The 22509-nt window shown below is 42.1% G+C and overlaps 1 protein-coding gene across 7 annotated transcripts in view; it reads right to left on the bottom strand.

The window, feature by feature from the left end:
* The window catches only part of IKBKB (inhibitor of nuclear factor kappa B kinase subunit beta), a 69401-nt gene that overhangs the window by 17408 nt on the left and 29484 nt on the right, over nucleotides 1–22509 (bottom strand). For all 7 annotated transcript variants that reach the window (XM_036999042.2, XM_017664785.3, XM_017664780.3 and 4 more), the window contains 3 exons: nucleotides 11825–11913; nucleotides 10670–10759; nucleotides 8433–8557 (listed from right to left, as the gene is read on the bottom strand). In XM_036999042.2, coding sequence (XP_036854937.1) covers nucleotides 8433–8557; nucleotides 10670–10759; nucleotides 11825–11913 — 304 coding nt within the window. The remainder of the gene's footprint in view (nucleotides 1–8432; nucleotides 8558–10669; nucleotides 10760–11824; nucleotides 11914–22509) is intronic.

Below are 22509 nucleotides of genomic sequence, written 5' to 3'. Positions count from 1 at the left end.
CAGCAGCTGGTAATCCTGGTGAACCTTAGGCGCCCTAAACCCCAGGGAGGCAGCGCAGCTTTGAAGTCCCTCACGACACTAGGCAGCCTGTCAGTCATTCTTCCAACTGGCGCGGACCCTGACACACAGGCCCAGTAGCGGGAGAGCGGCAGCACGTGCCGGGGCCGCTGGCGCTGGAAGGGACCAGGAGCGGATCACATGCGCCAATGGTGCCAGAGGTGACCAGGAGAGGCTTGTGCAATCCTGCAGCGGTGGCGACCAAACAGCCCAGGTGCGGCTCGCGCGCACCGGCAGCAGTGGAGCCAGAGGAGTCCAGGAGAGGTCTGTGCTGGAGAGCCCTGTGCACACCTGCAGCGGAGCCAGAGGGAGCAGGCATGCTCCCAGCAGCCGACCAGAATCCCAGCCCAATGCACAGCTGCCCAGGCCAGACCCAAGGCCGCTGCTGGCACACAGCTGCCCAGCAGGGGTGCTGCTAGCATGGAGGAGTGCACCTGGTGTGCCTGCCATTCCCCGCAGGACTCCGTGCTGCTCTGATGGAGACCCCGCCCACAGCAGCTTAGGGGACTAACCCGGTGGCTGCTCCAGCAGTGCAGGTAACCAACACAGGCAGCGGAGAAGGGCAAGGCATCCAGCAAGCAGGAAAGGACTTTCTTCTCCCAGCTGACACACCCGCAACCTGCCTACAGCCAATGCTATCACCATGAAAAGGCAAAAAAATTTAGTCCAGTCCAAGATAGTTCAGACAACACCTGAGAGAGGATCTGCAGAGACAGACCTAACCAGTCTCCCTGAAAAATAATTCAAAATAAAAATCATAAACATGTGGACAGAGCTGCAGAGAAATATGCAGGAGCTAAGGGATGAAGTCTGGAGGGAGATTACAGATGTCCGGAGGGAGATTACAGAAATGAAACAAACTCTGGAAGGACTTATAAGCAGAATGGATAAGATACAAGAGGCCATTGATGGAACAGAAACCAGAGAACAGGAACGCATAGAAGCTGACGCAGAGAGAGATAAAAGTATCTCCAGGAATGAAACAATATTAAGAGAACTGTGACCAATCCAAAAGGAACAATATCTGCATTAAAGGAGTACCAGAAGAAGAAGAGAGAGAAAAAGGGTTAGAAAGTGTCTTTAAAGAAATAATTACTGAGAACTTCCCCAAACTGGGGGAGGAAATAGTTGCTCAGACTATGGAAGTACACAGAACTCCCAACAGAAAGGACCCAAAGAGGACAACACCAAGACACATAATAATTAAAATGGCAAAGATCAGGGACAAGGACAGCATATTAAACGCAGCCAGAGAGAGAAAAAAGGTCACCTACAAAGGAAAACCCATCAGGCTATCATCAGACTTCTCAACAGAGACCTTACAGGCTAGAAGAAAATGGCATGATATATTTAATGCAATGAAACAGAAGGGCCTTGAACCAAGGATACTGTATCCAGCACGATTATCATTTAAATATGAAAGAGGGATTAAACACTTCCCAGATAAGCAAAACTTGAGGGAATTTGCCTCCCAAAAACCACCTCTACAGGGTATTTTAGAGGGACGCTCTAGATGGGAGCACTCCTAAAAAGAGCACAGAACAAAACACCCAACATATGAAGAATGGACGAGGAGGAATAAGAAGGGAGAGAAATAATCATCAGACTGTGTTTATAATAGCTCAATAAGCGAATTAAGTTAGACAGTAAGGTAGTAAACAAGCTAACCTTGAACCTTTGGTAACCACGAATCTAAAGCCTGCAATGGCAATAAGTACATATCTTTCAATAATCACCCTAAATGTAAATGGACTGAATGCACCAATCAAAAGACACAGAGTAATAGAATGGATAAAAAAGCAAGACCCATCTATATGCTGCTTATAAGAGACTCACCTCAAACCCAAAGACATGCACAGATTAAAAGTGAAGGGATGGAAAAAGATATTTCATGCAAACAACAGAGAGAAAAAAGCAGGTGTTGCAATACTACTATCAGACAAAATAGACTTCAAAATAAAGAAAGTAACAAGAGATAAAGAAGGACATTACATAATGATAAAGGGCTCAGTCCAACAAGAGGATATAACCATTATAAACATATATGCACCCAATATAGGAGCACCAATATATGTGAAACAAATACTAACAGAATTAAAGGAGGAAATAGAATGCAATGCATTCATTTTGGGAGACTTTAACACACCACTTACTCCAAAGGACAGATCCATCAGACAGAAAATAAGTAGGGACACAGAGGCACTGAACAACATACTAGAACAGATGGACCTAACAGACATCTATAGAACTCTACATCCAAAAGCAACAGGATACACATTGTTCTTAAGTGCACATGGAACATTCTCCAGAATAGACCACATACTAGGCCACAAAAAAAGCCTCAGAATATTTAAAAAGATTGAAATCCTACCAACCAACTTTTCAGACCACAAAGGTATAAAACTGGAAATAAATTGTACAAAGAGAGCAAAAAGGCTCACAAACACATGGAGGCTTAACAACATGCTCCTAAATAATCAATGGATCAATGACCAAATTAAAATAGAGATCCAGCAATATATGGAAACAAATGACAACAAATAACACAAAGCCCCAACTTCTGTGGGACACAGCAAAAGCAGTCTTAAGAGGAAAGTATATAGCAATCCAGGCATATTTCAAGAAGGAAGAACAATCCCAAATGTCACAATTATCGAAATTGGAAAAAGAAGAACAAATGAGGCCTAAGGTCAGCAGAAGGAGGGACATAATAAAGATCACAGAAGAAATAAATAAAATTGAAAAGAATAAAACAATAGAAAAAATCAATGAAACCAAGAACTGGTTCTTTGAGAAAATAAACAAAATAGGTAAGCCTCTAGCCAGACTTATTAAGAGAAAAAGAGAGTCAACACACAACAACAGAATCAGAAATGAGAAAGGAAAAATCACGACGGACCCCACAGAAATACAAAGAATTATTAGAGAATACTATGAAAACCTATATGCTAACAAGCTGGAAAACCTAGGAGAAATGGACAACTTCTGAGAAAAATACAACCTTTCAAGACTGACCCAGAAAGAAACAGAAAATCTAAACAGACCAATTACCAGCAACGAAATTGAATCAGTAATCAAAAAACTACCAAAGAACAAAACCCCAGGGCCAGATGGATTTACCTTGGAATTTTATCAGACATACAGATAAGATATAATACTCATTCTCCTTAAAGTTTTCCAAAAAATAGAAGAGGAGGGAATACTCCCAAACTCATTTTATGAAGTCAACATCACCCTAATACCTAAACCAGACAAAGGCCCCACCAAAAAAGAAAACTACAGACCAATATCCCTGATGAACGTAGATGCAAAAATACTCAACAAAATACTAGCAAACCGAATTCAAAAATACATCAAGAGGATCATACACCATGACCAAATGGGATTCATCCCAGGGATGCAAGGATGGTACAACATTTGAAAATCCATCAACATCATCCACCATGTGGGGGCCCGGCCTACGGCCGAGGCTGAGCCCCACTCTAGCTGAACAATGCCCTAAAGATGGCGCCTGCTTCCTGCTCACCACCCTTTCTCCTCTTCCTTGTTGGGGATTGGCCCAGCAGACTTCCGTACCCGTGCACAGCTCATGCTGCCCACTTAGAGTGGCGCGTGACACCTATCCGCTTAAAGGTCACGCATGATACTGTCCCGGATTGGTTGGGTGACTGAATATAAGGGAGCCCGCCGGGAGGGAGAGGAGCTTCCCGACAACTGCTGTAACCGCCGCGAGAGATTAGACAATAAAGCCTAGAGAAGAATCAAGACCTTGGGCGTGTTGCTTCGGTCCCTGAAGGGTCGCGACACACCACGTCAACAAAAAGAAAAACAAAAACCACATGATCATCTCCATAGATGCTGAAAAATCATTCAACAAAATTCAACATCCATTCATGATAAAAACTCTCAAAATAATGGGCATAGAGGGCAAGTACCTCAACATAATAAAGGCCACATATGATAAACCCACAGCTAACATCATACTGATCAGCAATAGGCCAAAAGCTTTTCCTCTGAGATCAAGAAGAAGACAGGCATGCCCACTCTCCCCACTGTTATTCTACATAGTACTGGAGGTCCTAGCCACGGCAATCAGACAAAACAAAGAAATACAAGGAATCCAGATTGGTAAAGAAGAAGTCAAACTGTCACTATTTGCAGATGACATGATATTGTACATAAAAAACCCTAAAGACTCCACTCCAAACCTACTAGAACTAATATCGGAATTCAGCAAAGTTGCAGGATACAAAATTAACACACAGAAATCTGTAGCTTTCCTATACACTAACAATGAACTAATAGAAAGAGAAATCAGGAAAACAATTCCATTCATGATAGCATCAAAAAGAATAAAATACCTAGGAATAAACCTAACCAAGGAAGTGAAAGACCTATACCCTGAAAACTACAAGACACTCTTAAGAGAAATTAAAGACTTCACTAACAAATGGAAATTCATCCCATGCTCTTGGCTAGGAAGAATTAATATCGTCAAAATGGCCATCGTGCCCAAAGCAATATAAGATTCGATGCAATCCCTATCAAATTACCAACAGCATTCTTCAATGAACTGGAACAAATAGTTCAAAAATTCATATGGAACCACCAAAGACACCGAATAGCCAAAGCAATCCTGAGAAGGAAGAATAAAGTGGGGGGGGGATCTCGCTCCCCAACTTCAAGCTCTACTACAAAGCCACAGTAATCAAGACAATTTGGTACTGGCACAAGAACAGAGCCACAGACCAGTGGAACAGAGTAGAGACTCCAGACATTAACCCAAACATATATGGCCAATTAATATATAATAAAGGAGCCACAGACATACAATGGGGAAAGACAGTCTCTTCAACAGATGGACTGGCAAAACTGGACAGCTACATGTAAGAGAATGAAACTGGATCACTGTCTAACCCCATACACAAAAGTAAATTCGAAATGGATCAAAGACCTGAAGGTAAGCCATGAAACCATAAAACTCTTAGAAAAAAACATAGGCAAAAATCTCATGGACATAAACATGAGTGACTTCTTCATGAACATATCTCCGCGGGCAAGGGAAACAAAGGCAAAAATGAATAAGTGGGACTATATCAAGCTGAAAAGCTTCTGTACAGCAAAGGACACCATCAATAGAACAAAAAGGTATCCTACAGTATGAGAGAGCATATTGATAAATGACAGATCCAATAAAGGATTGACATCCAAAATATATAAAGAGCTCACACACCTCAACAAACAAAAAGCTAATAATCCAATTAAAAAATGGGCAAAGGACCTGAATAGACAGTTCTCCAAAGAAGAAATTCAGATGGCCAACAGGCATATGAAAAGATGCTCCACAGCACTAATCATCAGAGAAATGCAAATTAAAACCACAATGAGACATCACCTCACACCAGTAAGGATCGCCATCATTGAAAAGACAAAGAACAACAAATGTTGGCGAGGTTGTGGAGAAAGGGGAACCCTCCTACACTGCTGGTGGGAATGTAAATTAGTTCAACCATTGTGGAAAGCAGTATGGAGGTTCCTCAGAATGCTCAAAATAGAAATACCATTTGACCCAGGAATTCCACTTCTAGGAATTTACCTTAAGAATGCAGCACTCCAGTTTGAAAGAGACATATGCAGCCCTATGTTTATCGCTGCACTATTTACAATAGCCAAGATATGGAAGCAACGTAAATGTCCATCAGTAGATGAATGGACAAAGAAGATGTGGTACATATACACAATGGAATATTACTCAGCCATAAGAAAAAAACAGATCCTACCATTTGCAACAACATGGATGGAGCTAGAGTGTATTATGCTCAGTGAAATAAGCCGGGTGGAGAAAGACAAGTACGAAATGATTTCACTCATATGTGGAGTATAAGAACAAAGAAAAACTGAAGGAACAAAACAGCAGCAGAATCACAGAACCCAAGAATGGACTAACAGTTACCAAAGGGAAAGGGACTGGGGACGATGGGTGGGAAGGCAGGGATAAGGGCAGGGAAAAAGAAAGAGGGCATTACTATTAGCATGTATAGTGCATGGGGGGCACGGGAAGGGCTGTGCAACACAGGGAAGACAAGTAGTGATTTTACAGCATCTTACTATGCAGATGGACAGTGACTGTGAAGGGGTATTTGGGGGGACTTGGTGAAGGGGGAAGCCTAGTACACATAATGTTCTTCATGTAATTGTAGATTAACAGTACCAAAATAAAAAATAATAATAATAATAAAATAAATTGCATTTGTCCTCAAATGACTATCTACCTAACAGCGAGATGAGAGTGAACTTAGCAAGTTGCCTAAGGCATATAAAGTGGAAGAGATAGGCACTTCTTATAAAGAACTAAACTAGCTCCAGCCTGGATGTCAGGGAAGTCCCCTCAAAAGCAGTTACCTGGCCTGCCAGCATTGATGAGGGGCGTTCCAGGAAGCTCATTCTGCAGACAGTCTTAGTATGAAAATGTGAGCCATTAGGGATGCATTTTCAAACAGCACTTGCTCTTTCAGTTCTAACGGATTTTCACTCAGCTTGTTATAAATAATGGAAAAGCTCAACGTTTAAATGGAAGAAATACAGTAATTCCTTGGTTAGTTGAAAACACTAGAGGTACAGATATCTAAAGTTATTTTTGTGATGGTTACATTATAAGGAGGGACTAAAAGTTAATGAGCTAATTCTTTAATATTCCAGATCTTATGGAGGGCAACAGGCACGGCTTGTTTTAGAATAAACCACCACACGAGGGCATGCTTTGCCATTCCACCAGCCTCCTACAAGTAGTGACCTCACCTCACTCACGTCTCACTTTACAAATGTTGACTGAACTGGACTGCCATCACATAAATTTTTGGAATTGAGTTCAAGGGTTACATTTTACTCTTATAAATAAATATCCTCATGATGTAAATACCTGCCCTTTGAAAAAGGTAATGGTTCCACTACTTCCAGAAAAGTGTTTAAAAAACAATCGCCAGTGCTGGCAATGGTGTGGTGAAAGGGTCAGCTTCTTATATTCCTGCCGGAAACATTATTTATACAACCTTTCTGTTGAGCATTTAATTTGCATAAAAAATCTGTAAAATATGCATAATCTTTGATCTGTTAAATCCATTTCTAGGAATATATCCTAGAGAAATAAGCATGCACAGATTCCCCTTTACAGGAAAATTATTCTTGGTGTTATATAAACAAGCAAAAATTATAAACTACCCATGCTTGCAACAATAGGGGATAAGTTAGACCAACTATAGCAAGGTTGCTCAGTGGAACACCAAACAGACATCCCACATAATATGGAGAAACAAAGCATTTTCAAGAGCAAGTTTGACAAGGTTATATGAAAGTATGTATAGTAATTTATTTGTTATAACACACACACGGAATTGCCTGGAGGCACAAAAAATGTCCAGCATGATTATTTCCGGGTTGTGTGAAGGAAAGTCTCACTGTGTAAAAATGTGTTAAGAGTATGTTCAGGACAGGGCTCCCTGTATGCTACCATGGATGAACATAAGTACCCCAACAAACACATCTGTGCCCCTCTGCCTGTATGTGTATGAAACATCCTCAGAAGCCAGGTGGCCAGCTGCTAGAAGAGGACTTTTCACTGTATATTTATACTCTTCGAAGTTTGAACCTTCTGAACTTATTACTACTCCAAAAAAAAAAAAAACTGGAAAAAAAATTTGTGAATAACAGTGGCATCATTTAAATGACTGTGTGGCCAGCCTCTCAAGGAACAACAACTCTGAATAAAACCCAGCTAATTTAGGAGAATGTTAATTTTTAAATTATGCATTTCAGTGAAGATGAACTTTTATATATATCATGAACAACTTGTTATTTTTATAATCAGAAAAAAGTGACAGGATATAATTTTTAAAAACTTAATTCTGTCCCTTAATTTTTTTATTAGAAAATCTTTTCTTGTAACTTCCTTGATTCACGTTTTGACCCACTTTCTAATGCTTTTAAAACAAAATTTAATTTCAGGTGCAGTAAAAATTGTCAATAGTACATTTTCATGTAAATATTCCTAATCTGTCCTGTGTCCATATCCTTTGTTTACTAGTACACAGCATCTTCTGTGTCGTGCACAATTTATGTAACAGCACAGACATGCACTGAACATGGGCAAGTGTCATTTTTATGTTATTATATTTAACGATGTGACTATTTCACAACTGCTCTGCTTTTCTAGGTTTTGGAGCTCCACCTGCCCAGCTAGCAGGGAGACAGATCACAGATGTTTCAGGCCTGGCTTGGGACCACCCAGTGACACGGGACAGGATGAAGTGTCGTGACAAAGGCAGGGACTCACGCCTTCCTTCAGGAGGCCAACCCGGCTTGGGCCCGTCCCCACTCACCACTGCACCGGCTGCCAGTTGGGGAGGAAAGGCCGGAAGCCTGTGATGCACTCGAAGGCCAGGGTGCCAAAGCTCCAGTAGTCCACGGTTACTGTGTACTTCTGCTGCTCCAGCAGCTCCGGGGCCTGCAAGGACACGTGTCTGGGACATGCCCGAGCTGCCCCCTCTTCTGAGGACCCACCACAGGTAGGGCAAATGGCCCCCCAATCCCACCTTGCACCCTCCCAGCTCCATCTGGGAGGCCATGGCATGTCCGCCCGAGGGTGAGGATGTGACCAGATGTTCAGCTGTTGGTATCTAGGATTTTCCTACACCTCCCTCACTCCCAATGTAGATACAAGGGCCCCTAGGGGTACTTTTAGGTAGCCCAGAGCACACTGCATACCCTTCTCATGCACGCTGTGTAGAGATGGGGAGACAGGCCACGTACAACAAAGGAAAATGACATCGGGCTGTACACACCAAAATGTGAAATGCTGCCCAGGTCTCTGAAACCAGTGTGGTTAATGACATGTGGCTGTGCAACATGTGTGCTGCCCACGCAGAGAGCTGGGGGGACCAAAGAGAGCCCTGAGGCACAGGTGGGACTAGAATGGGGAGCAGACACTCCAGAAAGAACTGTCACAAGCAAAGGCATGGGGACGGGACTATGCAGGGTCTGGAGTGTGACTCTAATGGAAGTGCCAAGGAATCCAAACCTAGAGGGAAATTGGGTCAGATCATCCCTGTGTCTGGGGGACAGAAGTTTTAGCCCCTGCAAGTGAAGGATTTGACTGATCATCCTGGTCGGAGCATGGGGTGCCCCCACTTCACTGCTGCTGAGCTGGTGAGTATTCCAGAGAGGACTTAGCAGGACCTGCAATACATTTTACGGACGCAGGTGTCTGCGCACAGCTCCCGGGTCACCACTCCGAAGCCTCTATTCCATAGAGCAGATGATCAAGCCATGTAACAGAGTGCCTCAGTTGGTGGTATAAGTACGAAGTATCAATGTACTCAAAAGACTTCAAAAGAATTTCCTTTTCTTTTTTATTTAAGGATGAGAGAGAGTATTTAAGCTCCTCCAGCCCAGTGACTTTCAACCTTTTTTGGTTTTGTTTATTGAACTGAAGACCCCCTTCATCAATCACAATTTTAGTGGTCGTTATGATTTGTGAGCAATCTATTTCCAAGTCCCACCGACTCTCTTCTGGGTACTTCTTGAGTCACCTTCTACACCCCACTGCTGCCATCAGTGCTGACCTCCTCTGGCGACAGCCTCCTTATGACCTGCCCACCCTTTACTCTTGTTCAATACAATTCATTTTCCACGCTGTGTCAAGAGTGGCCTATTCAAAAGGTAAACCTGACCCCTCTCCAACTTAAAGCCCTTCAGGGCCTCTCCAGAGGTTTTAGAACAAAGTCTAAACTCTTTCACCCAGCCCATAAGGCCCTGAGTAACCTCTCCCCTACCTCTCTCTCCAGCTTGGACTCGACATACTCTCTGGGTTCCAGCCATGCTTTCTGGTCTCCCAGTGTACTGTCCCTTTGCCCCAGTTTCCTCTTCCTCCTGCTCCCCCAGCCCCTTTTCACCTACTCATCCCTCAGGTCTCAGACTAGGCTTGGTCCTCCTAACGGACGTTCTTACACCACCCGCACAGCACTTACCCAGCGGCAGTTTCTGAGTTAACTGTGTACACAGCAAGCAGTGCCTGCTCTCTTGCTAAACCCTACACTCTGAAAGGCCAGGGAAGACCTTTCATCTCTCCCAATGTGCTGCCGGCTGCTAGCACAGTTCCTGGCACGTAGATTACACTGGAGCACTACTTCTTGCGGGAATGAGTGACTCATAGAATCTTAACATTCAGGCCAAATAATTTAAGGAAAGGGGGTGCTCAGAGCTTAGCTCCTCCCCAATGGCCACTGAGATGCTTCATGGAAGCTGTGGCCTCTACAGACCAACAGGAATTTAGCTTACACTCTTTGTTTTCAGATACAAGACCGAGGCACGAGAGGTCATGAGGTCTGTACACACCAGCAGGCCCTCTGACACCAGAGAAGAAGGCAGTGCCTCTCGGGGGCAGTAAGTGCTGACCTGAGTGCGTTACGGCTCTGACCTCATGCAATTCCTATGTATCGAGGAAACATTTAAATGGCTGGCGAGACTTAGATGCTAGTAGGCAAGGACAGAGAAGAGCCATGTACATATGGCCACCACAGAGCAGCTGATATGCATACATGCCGATTCAACTTCTTACCAGGTACTGCAGGGTTCCCACAAAGGAAGTACAAAGGCTGCCCTGGTCCAGTTCTTTGGCATATCCTAGGTCAATAATTTTGTGTATTAACTGAAAAAAAGAAAAAGAGAGCAGGAGAAATCTGAGGGTTACAAGAACACACTGCTCTCCTGTAAGAATTATGACTGCTCGCTGACACGGCAGAGGATATTTCTGAATTCCCGGATGGTATTAGAGCCTAAGTTCCTAGGAAGCAGCAAATGTACAGGAGAACGCCTTCAACAGGGAAAACTCAGGGCGAAAGAAAACGTGCTGTAAAAATGCAGAATCAAGGCCCACATTCTCCCTTGTTCTGGCCAATTACCAGAGGAAGGTCAAAATTAACAGACTACATAGCAGCCAGACCACAGGACAGAAGTTCAAGAATGTTAAACTTGAACTTTGTGACATGAAAGACCAGGGCAGTTCCTTCTCAGAAATACTTTTGATTCTCAAATCTTTGAGCAACCGGAAGAATGAATGTGAACTGCAACAAAGGTGAGAGCTGTGGGTCAGGCCGAGAATGCTGACAGAAGCAGTATCCGAAGATTTAATCGGCCCACGAGTTACTATATTCCACTTGGCTGAATCCTTGCTTATCACACCCAGCTAAACAAACAAGGCCACGGGAGGGCACCGCACCAAGGGCCATGGGGGGTGACCACCACACCTAAGAAGGAGGGTCACAAAGAGCTCTAGGGAAACCACAGGCTGGACCAGGTCCACAGGCTGGTGCCAGCTCCGAACGCCTCTTCTTAGCCCCATCCAGACCAACCTACGGCTGGTTTCTGTCAGCCTTAAAAGCTGAAGATCTCAAACAAATGGGAAAACAAAAACCCTACTTCCAAGAAGGGCTAGTCCCACAGGTTGGAGTGGAGGTGGGGAGATAAACATTATTTTCCTGGGGTATCAGATTCCGGCACCTCAGGCAATTAACAATGTGATCCATTCAAACGTGCTTCCATCTGTAAGCACAAACTTTTTGCTCAGTTTTGTTTCAAATCAAAAAGTATTCCAAGAGAACAAATTCAAGAAAACACAGATATAAATTAACATACAAAGCATGTTCCTGCTCTACAAGAGCAGCTTCCCTGGGGCGGTCACCATGACTTCCCAAGTCCCAGGAGGGCCACTCACTCTTTGCTCTCCTTGCTGAAGGACGATATTTTCTGGCTTTAGGTCCCGATGGATGATTCTGTTTTCATGAAGGTATCTAAGTGCAGAGGCTGAGAGGGTGGGAAGGGGAGTGAATTTTCATTAAGCCTGAAAAATGCTTTTCATTTCAAAGTTACCTATCCAGTGAAAGATGCATATTTGTGGGCCCCTGACACATACTCTGACTTTCAGGGCAGATTCATGGTGGAAGGATGGGGTCTGGGGCAGAAGCTCCTCAGGTGGAGTGAAGGGGACCTGGCTACACAAGCAGAACTTGGACCACAAGAATCTGGCTTTTCATGCAAAAAACTCTTAGCTTTGATCCACGAGGTCACGAACCACAGTCGAGAGCAGTGGGTCTCAAATTGCACTGCCTGGACCAGCAGCATCTATACTTTGAAGAATTGCAAAATTCTCGGGTTCTACCCCAGACCTACTGAATTAGAAACTTTGGGGGTGATCCCACAGTCTGTTTTAACAAGCTCTTCAGGTGATGCTGATGTGGATAAAGTTTGAAAGGGGAACTTCTATGGTGTAGAGGCTCAAAAATCTAAGTCCTACAGGGTAGGAAAGGAAGAAGGGCCCTCTGGTTATGGGAACACTTTGATCATCTCATCTAGAATCAAGGTCAGAGCTAGTTTCAAGGAAGAAGTCGGGAGATGAGAGGAAGAGAGCAGGAAGGCATTCAACACACCTGCCAGGTCAACATGTGCTTTTATTATGTGACTGCTTTTCTGCCAGCTTCTGCAAGGGACATAAAGTAAGGGACGTGATGGCCAACTTTAAAGAGCACAGAATCTAGCAGACAGGAAAAAGCCTGCACAATCCTGGCTGCCAGGTCACTGGATACTCACAACACCTGCTGTGAGGAGGAAATGTGGCGCAGGCCCATGGCGCAGGGCCACAGGGGCCACCTGCTGCTCAGACTCCAGGCAGGGTGGCATTTTTACCCATATGAAAGATTCTATAACTTTAACAGATGTCCCAGCTAATCATACTACAAAAGAAAATAATGGCATAAGCACTGGAGGGAGATCAACTGGGAAGAATTTAGTAAGCTGTGTGGAAATGAAAGAAGTATGTTGAAATCAATAACTTTTCCCTATGACAGCTATATCCAGATGAAATGGAAAAAGAAGAAAAAAAACAGCATTCACCTTAGCAACAAAAACTTGAAATACCACAGGATAAATTTAGCTAAAAAAAAGCAGTGTAAGATGAAGAAAAGTATATGGCATTAAAAAAAAAAGTGATGCAAATAACACTAAAAGATTTTAAAAGTTTATGGCAGAAAATCTTGTTCACAAAGTGAAAAGGCGAAATGGCTGGGGAAAAAATATCTGCAACACATACGCCCAAGTATGTCTGGCAGACAAAAGCTCTTACAAATCAGTAAGAAAGAAACCCAGGGGTTGAAGGGGCCACTTACAAAGAACCTCAACTGGGAACAATTCTGCAGCACATCCCTCAAGCTCACAAGTAGTCCAAAGAGCAAAACAGGCACAATGAAATGCCTTTTTCCACCTTTTCAACTGGCAAGATTTTTAGGTGTGAAATAGGAGGCACTTCCCTACCTTGCTGGGAGGAGTAAAAATTTCTGTGACTTTTTGGGAAAAAAATACTGCACTATCTCTTACATTTTAAAACATATATATTGTTTGACTCATTAGTCCCACCTCTGGTAACCTGGCTTGTAAAATCAAAAGCATCATCATATGCCAATAAGGAAGCTTATTGCCGAGCTTGGAGGGAAATAACTAGGAACAAACTGAAGGTCATCCATCGGGGAATGGCTGGGCAGATTATGGGAGCTCCACACGATAGCAGGCAACTGGTTTACAGTCATTCGGGTTTATTAGATGACAACTCAGACACATTATATGATTCACAGGGATTGCAATGATATACAGTCAAGTTAATGTTATGACCTGGGGTTTTTTTGTTTTTTAAAAATAAAGGAAAAAAGCAAAAGCAATATGACACCAAGAGAGGCTTAATAACAAGTTCTCCCCATGGCCCTCACACACACACACACACACACACACACTCATGCTGCAGGGTTGAGAATGTGGGCAAAGCGGGGCGGTGGGCAGCCTGGCAGCAACTGCTGTCTGTGCTGCGAGGTGGAAGACAGGCCTCCTGAAGAACAAGCCGTCAGACACGCTGCGCACAGGCTTCATGCTTTTCTGAAAACGTTTGAAAATCAAACTGAGAGGGCTAAACAAGACTGCCACCTCAGTAGTGGGGCTCCATCTCAGAATATTAAATTATAGTACAAAATTCCTGATTCCATCTGCCTTTTAAACCTAGCCTTCAACCAAACAATGCCAACATTTCATACTTATTATGTTCCTTATTTTTCTTTTCTTTTATAACTGAATATAGTGGACTGGCTTAGGTCCAACGAATGTTCAAATGAAGTAGAAGACTCACTGCTTTCAATGTGAGCCTCAAAAATACCACTCTGCCTGGTTCTCAGCTGCATTAACTTTTAAAGGCCAATGCTTGCTACTGGCATTTTCATTTTGGTTTTACTAATTTTTATTAAAGAAGCAAAGCGAAGTATAATAAGACATTCTACTAATTGCATAAACACAACCTGCACTCAGGGATGGTGCTACTATTGAGTCTGAACTTGTGGCTGGCAGGGAGCACAGCTTGCGGTGACTAGAAATGTCCATTAATTGATTCACAAAAGACCCACTTTGGTATATGGCAAGAGCATCAGGGTGCAACATGTAAAAGTGTGCGCTGCTTTGTTCAAAGGCAGAGTATAGGAAGGTTGAAACAATGTATGCTGAACCAGTGCAGACGCCCAGACTGAGACAAGGTCCCCAAGATGGAGGACGTGAACTGGGCGGTGCCGGCAACAAGGGGCACAGGTGGGTGGGCTGTCCCAAGAAGCCCCTCATGGAGGGAGGAGCCCTCAGATGGGACCGACAGCGTTACTCTCTGTGCCACACTGATTAAGAGTTGTCACCAGACTTCAATGAGGAGGAATACAAGTTGGTAACTCATATGTGATTACTGTTAACAGCTGTCTGTTTTTACACTTCAGCAATCTACACAAGAAACTTAAATTTTCATTTTGGGGCAGTCATTTATTCTCAAATACTTCAACTCAATAAAGTTTGCGATTAAAGAATCTTACAGGTATTTATATCGTTTCTGGACTGAGTGAAATCAGTTAAAACTCTGGTAGGGAATCCCTCTTTCACCAGGTCCCATTGCTAATCAGTCTTTAAAAAGCTTAGCTCAGTCTGACTGTGCTACATTGTACAAACTAACGCCTGGAGAGCAGCATCATGAAATAAATCAAAACCTTCTCAAGCCAAGAGAACCTATTTGATTTAAATTGGATGGAAAGTGAGAAGTTGAGATAAGAAAAAAATACTTTTGCCTCTGAAAGTTTATAGAAAACCTAAACTCCGAGCCATAGGGATAATACACACGTACAGAACTTGAAAATGACACCACGGAGCCTAAAAGCCTAAAACCTAATTTCCTCCGTTCCAGTTATAGAAAAGAGCTGCAAGAAGCTCCTGCTCCACCCAGTGGCATTTCCTAGGCAGACAGAGGGTCAGGTTAAGGACCTGCCACGGGAAACAAAAGCCTCCTGCTGTTATCCTTGTCAGGAAGGGCATCCAGGTAGTCAGCCCAGCTCCTGAGGTAGACACAAACTCCTCACTGGAAAATGCAACACTCCTGAAGTTCTTATTGATGAATCCCAGGTCACCCCAGGATCCCAGCTGCTCTACCTTTTGTGAGATTACAAACCAGCAATTAGGAAACAGGCCCAGCTAGATGTCCATGTAGAAAAGTAGTTTTATAAGCATCATTTTATATATATTCCTTATATAAGGTTTATAAGGAATCCCAACTTACCATACTCCAAATTTAAAGGGATAGCTAAGTTCCCTGGGCAACATTTTTGTTCAGGATATGTTTCTTAGAGAAGAAATGTAAAGATAAATGGACCGAAAAGCTGAGACAGAGATTAGAAGAGAAAGAAGCCACCCATTAGTGGTTTAAATCGCCAGAGAGTAAGATGGGCAACTGGATGTTTGCTCATTTTAGTAAAAACTGAGTGTGTGCCCCACTGTTAGAAGAGACCACAGGCCCTAAGCAGAGTGTCCTGCCCTGGGCTCCTGTCACCAAACCAACATAATCCCTGACCTAACTGCAGTTTCAGCCTCTCCCAGGCATGTAATCATAACCAGTCAGTCTGGAATTACCTGGTCAGCACTAGTGAGATAATCTGTCTGATAGGACCCCTGCTGTTCCCCCAGAGGAAGGAGACCTCCTCGGAGACAACCCACTCTTTGCTAGTGACTTCCTTGTCCTGCTCCCTTCTGCCTATAAAGTCTTTCATTCTGTACAGCTCTATGGGGCTCCTTTCTATCTGTTAGATGGGAATTGTTGAATGAAGCCATTAAGATCTTTAAAATTTTTTCAATCGTACTTTGTTTTATAACAGATGTGTGGTAGGTATGGGATCCAAAGGAAACTTCTGAGGGCTTTGGGGATGAGAAACAGGCATGGTGTGTGCAAACACTGAGTTCTCTGTCTTTCTCCCCATTTCCAAGGGCTGCAGGTTAAGCTCCTCTTGGTTCTCAGCTCCGCTCTCCTTGCACTGAGCTCCTGATCTAGTTGGCTTTCCACAGTTCCCCATTTGATTGGAATCCCAGCCCACGGTCCCATTCTGTGGGGTCTGCTAGTTGTCTTTCCCTAAGTCCCCAGCTCATACTGGGAACTGCTGGAAGTTACTGGCTGGGGTTGGACTGGGTCTGACTTAAGCTGGACCAGGTCCAGTGTGTTTTGTGTAGGTAAGGCTATTGATAGTGGGAATCTTAGAAGCCAAAAGCCACAGAATTGTGGGCACAGGGTGAACACTTAATCACTGTTAAGAGCGTTTGCCACCTAACTCTAACACTCCCATGTTAGGATAAATCGGTCATGGAATGGGTTAGCTTGATATGAGGCCACCCATCAACTTCAAGAAAATTTCCATGCATAGAGATGCACCATAAAACACCACCCAACCCAACCCAGTGACACATTCCCTCATGCATTAGTTTGGCACTAAGAGACCCAAAGGCTTATTAGCCTGAAAAAAAAAAAAGGTGGGGGCAGGATAGGGGTGGGGGATCCTTAAACTCCAAAAAGTGCACTGTGCCACCTTGCAGCACACTGCTCATTTCATACCTAAGAACTGAGGCACAGGATGTTACAAATATCTACAAAAATGGCAAATTCTTACCAAAGACAACCTAGAATGACAGTGGCCATTACGTAGAACTTTCCAATTAAACAAGCTTGGATTCCCAAGCACGGATTCCCAAATCAAACAAAGAGAAGGGGATACCTATTTTAGTTGGTATGAAAAAACTTTGAAATGCTTCAAGATCCCAAAATATCTTCATTGAGAATTTTGTTGCAAAAGGCTAGTGAAAAATTCAGGACACAAAAGGTATCTAAGACAACACCTAGGCCTCCACCTCGGCGCCCTCCTAGCTCCACCATCAAAGCACAACCCAGAAATCAGTCTCAATGGTAATCAACTGTGACACTGGAAACGACTGTCCTCAAAGGTCTTGTGTAAATCTTTCCACACCAACTCCAATGCCCCCATGTCTACATTCAAAGGAAGGCCTCCATACAGATCCCTAGAGCTGATGAGAGAGACTCTGAGGTATTTTCTGATAAACTGCTATAGTATTTCCTTAAACAGCCAAGCGGAAACTAAAATAAGACTAATGAAAAACCTTGCTAAATTCTGGTAGATACCACACTGTATTCTCTAATTTAAATGCCACTCAGGGCCTCAAATGGGACACTGGAAAAACTGGCACAGGCAGCAAAGGGTGAGAATTCTAACCACAGTCAGTTCCGGATCTTTGTCTGTAGTCCCCAGTAAAGAGAAGAAAATGAAGTATCTTTTGCACTCTCTTTGGGGACACCTCTTGAGTCCAGGGGGTTGTTCAATACTGCCAGAAATATTTACTGTTTGTCCCTACAAGTATAAACCTGACAAAATATTCAAAAAGGTTTTTTTTTTTTTTAAGTAACTCTGATCAGAAGTTGGTCATATTGGAAGCTGATGTTCAGAGCCTGACAGAAATTTTCTTTTAGGCTTTACCCCCTAAGCTAAAATAAAACTATATATGCAAAGGGAAAGAAAAGCCTTCTGAAGCCTCTGTAGAAGGATTTACTAAAACATTCCAAAGACAAACAGATTTAAGTCCAGAACATAGAAAACATTTTATTTTCATTTTAGAAATCTCCCTGACACGAAAAAAGCAAATTAAAGACAATGTGGTTGGATGGGTAGATCAACCTTTGATGTCATTTAGTTGCGACTCAATTCCTAGAGAAATTAAAAGCAACTACCTACCTTTTATCTTAAATATCTTTGCAAAATCAGAAATGTGGCTCCAGAAACCATTCACAGTCCACCTATCCTCTTTACTAAGCCCAAAACCTTCCCTACTTATCTCAAAAGGTTTATAAATATTACCAAAAGTCTGGCCTTGGGGAACAAAAGTCCTTCTTGAAGGAACTTGCTGTCCTTTCCTTGTGCCTTTGAGATGTAAATGTTCTACCTCCTCTTCTCCAGGAACTCTTATGTAGACTGTCCCCAATTCCTAAGACTCAAGATTTTTAAAAATAGGAAGAATAGGCTTTTTAAAAAATACAAACTGCTATAAAGGCTCCCCTTCCCAAAATCTAGTCCACAGCTTTCATAAGACCATCTGTCCAGGACAAATACAAATCTTAAGTGTCTCCTCCACAAATATTAGTAGATACTTCTGATACATCTGAGTAGATAACTTATTTCATCTGCCAGAAACAATTTGGATTCAACTGCTCTTTCATAAACTAGTGAGTTTTGCATTATCACACCCATCTTATGGCTAAAATTTTTAAACGAAAGTTATAAGGTCTCTGCATCTATCTGTTTGTTCATGTGAGTCTCTCTATGTATTTTGTGAGTCTCTATATGTATGTATTGCAGTTGTGTGGTATTTTCTACCTCCAGATGGTACCACTGAAGTTAATTTATAAAAAAAGCTCTATTTAATTGGCTTAAAAACAAACAAGTGCTTATATGATTAAGTAGTCCTAAACTTCTCAGAAATATGACAGAAACTAACACAAATGCTTTTCAGGTTCATATGAACTCAGAAAATATGTGGTTTTAAAGTTAAGTTTGTTAAATTAAAATAGACACGTCTTTGGAGTTGTCAGCATTAAACATAATGTAGGCAAACCATTTTATTCTACCTAGTCAAGTAACTTCATGCCGTCTCTTACAAAAGTCGTCAACAAGAAAAATAATTTAGGATGATGGCTGACTTTGTTTAAAGTTGCATGAAGTTTTAATGGGTAGACTAAACTCTAAGGCATATGCTTCTAAAAATTATGAAATGTATTCATAAATTTGCTAATATAAAGAATGCTGATGTAACAGGCAGTTCACATTTGCTTACTTTTTAGTTTCACTAGAAGTTAAAGTTTCTAAGGGTTAAAATTATTCATATATGTAATTAGAGCTAGTAGAAATAATAAGAGAAGCATCTCTGTATGAAAGGAAAGTAGCATGTAAGGTATGAGGAATGCAGACGTATTTTTGTTAAAGGAAAAGAAAGTAATTTTGCCCTTAAGTGAGGCTGTTTATTTCAGAATAGGAAAGAGGAAAAACAGGACAAAATCTGAATGTAAAAAAGTTGTAGAAGGTTTGTGAAAAGGGACTTTTGGGAAAGGAATTTTATGTATGACCAAGCTGGGTAAGATTAAAATGAATTTATTTGAGAAAAAAATGATTTTCAGTATCAAAACTAAGCTAGTGCAAAATTAGAATTTGGTTCTCACATGGACAAAGTTTTCTTGGACTACTGATCTGCTCTTGATAGAGAGATTATAAAAGGTTTTTAATCTTTAAAGTAATCTTAGAAAACAAATATTCTGTATTTTTTCAAAATAACTTCCTGTTCATGTTGTCTTTGTTGTTTTTACAACTATGTAACTTTCTGTATTTCCTGTGAAGTCTTTATCACTATAGTTACATGAATAACTAAGTATTGTTTCACAGTGACCTGTGATCCTATTTGACCAAGCATTCTAAAACCAGTTGACACATTTGACAAACTTTCCCCAAATCAAATTATAAATGAAGTCTTTTTGACCTCAAACTAATTTTGGGATTTTCCAGAAGGTTCCTGGAACATCTCAAGATATTTTCACTCTCCTACAAAAAGAGATTTGTTAAACTAATTAGGATTATTTGATATATTAATTACATAGGAAGCATTGTCAAATAATACTACTAAACATTCTGTTTTATTTCTATACGTTTGTAAACATTCCAGAAATAGCATGAAATTCCTGGAAATCTGATGTATTCTGGCATTATGTTATCCGCTATAATGCTAGTTATTATCCTAAAATGTTGCTTGTCAGAGAAATAACTACATTTTCTTATCAAATGAACTCTCATTAGCTCTTTGTCAATAGGCATTCTTAAGTCTTTGTCATTTACATAGAGCTATTTTTTTACTCACATGCTTTTGCTGCAGAAGTGCTTCAACTTGAAGGAGATTCATGGAAAGGACTTTGACAAGTACATGGCTCTGATAACTTTAAGATTATAAAGAATTGAATTGGGTAAGAATTTCCAGAACTAATGGCACAAGCTAGATTCAAGCAGCACAAGTATCATTTACATGGGACTAAATGACCTGAGGAAGATTATTTTTTATGACTTTTTGTTTGCAACATTGTTGGCTCCTTAGGTTTATGTTTCCAGAAATAATAATAACGTTTTCTCTTATGCTATCTATGACTTAACAGCAGTTTGGTAAGGTAACCTTTGTAAACAAAGACAGGGCATTTACTTTTCTCCCTACCTGATCCCTCCAGAATCTGGTAACTTGAGTATTCTTTTGATGGCAATGTAGTTAGTTATTTGCATAACTAAATGTTAAGTAACAATCTGTTGTCCTTGTAAAAGGACACAATTGGAAACAGTGACTATATTACCAAGGCTTTGACTGGAATGTCATATTTGAGAGAGATGTATATAGACTCAGATATGATCAGACAGCTTTAAGAAACTGCTTGGAAAAACTAGCCTGGCACCATGCTTATAAAGTTCCTGGCAGCTTTATGAGGTAAAGAAGGTCACTTCCTGGCAGTCCCAGAAGCCTCAGGATATCTTGGAGGGCCTTGAGAAGAGAGAAATTCATCCAAACTATAGGTATTACAGGTAAAATCTGATGTTGAGTCTTTGGCCTGGCTTCCTGGGCTCATAGGCTTTTAACAGTTCAATCTGTGCTTGCTTATGAAAAGTTCCAGGAAAGCAATCTTAAAGAGCTTCTATGACTAATCACTATTCTTGCTGCTTTACGTAAATAATCAAGCCAAGTTTAATGCAAATTAGCTTTATTGCGATTATCTTTAATTTTTTTTTAAATGGGAGTAGTTGTAAGTTATGTTTGTACCTTTGTAGACAGTAGTCTAGCTCTGTTAATTGACTGAGGATTTGTTACATACTTCTAAACTGGGCTGGGTTCTGAATTCTTCTAGTTCCTTTATATATGTGGCTACAACTCTTCCAACTAATGTTTCCAATTTTCTCTTGTCCTTCTGATTTGGAAGCATTAAGAACAAAGACTGCCCTTGAATACCCTTGAAAGGAATTATACCAGGCCCTCCTTACAGTCCAAATGGCAGGCAAACTTCAGGCATGTGTGTCCCCATCTCCAATCAGACTTCAGGAACCGCATGGCAGCTAGAGTCCTCAGAGTCCAACTGACCAGGAAGAGAAGCAGCCAACACTGAGGCAGTCCACTTCCACTCAAGATGCTGGATCCACACTTCATGCATCGACTGAACACGAAACCCTTTCTTCCTCTACTTTCTTGCCTTTACTCCAGCACTGGCCTGGAAAGATGTCGTCACCATCCATGCCTCTCAGGCAACTGCTATGGTTGGATTTGCCACAGTGCTGTTGACAGTGTAGCTCTCCCTGTCAAAAACTTCTTCTTGGTTTCCAATGCCTAATTTCTCTGCAACAAATTCAGCCCTCTCGCTGTTGCGTCAGGCTGCCCAACCCTGGGGGGCCTGTTTCCCCCAGTCTCTGGCTAACACCAAACCCAAGGAAATTTGCATCCAGGCTCTGCCCAAAGGAACGGACACAAGGCAAAGGTAACCAGAACACCACTGCTCGAGTGGCCTACAGACCCTTAAATTTTACTAGCCTCCTCGGCAGTCATTTTTCCAGTTCTGAGTCACAGAATCCCGTAGGAATTACCAGGAGGCATTCATGACTCAAATGCCTTTTGACCTGTGGCAGGTCCCTACTTTCCTGGTTAGGAGTTAGTACAAATGAGGCCATGATCCAGAACCTCTCCTGAACTCCTGAAGGTACTGCAGATCCACTACTAAAGCAGTTTGGCCCAACAAAGCCCTTAGACTCTCTGGCCAAAGCTGTTCTTGGTAACAGGATAGCCCTTGATTGCCTTTCAGCTGAGCAAGCAGGTGTCTGTGCTGTGGCCACCACCACCTGCTATACCTGGATTTAACACTTCTGGGGAAGTTGAGACTCACATAGATCACCAAATATGCCACTTGCCTTAAGAAGGTGTCTCCTTCAATGGGGTCTTTCT

The sequence above is a fragment of the Manis javanica genome, chromosome 12 (assembly GCF_040802235.1).
Source record: "Manis javanica isolate MJ-LG chromosome 12, MJ_LKY, whole genome shotgun sequence".
Taxonomy (NCBI): domain Eukaryota; kingdom Metazoa; phylum Chordata; class Mammalia; order Pholidota; family Manidae; genus Manis; species Manis javanica.
Note: the sequence above shows the minus strand (reverse complement) of the source record. Positions and strands in the feature narration are given on the sequence as shown.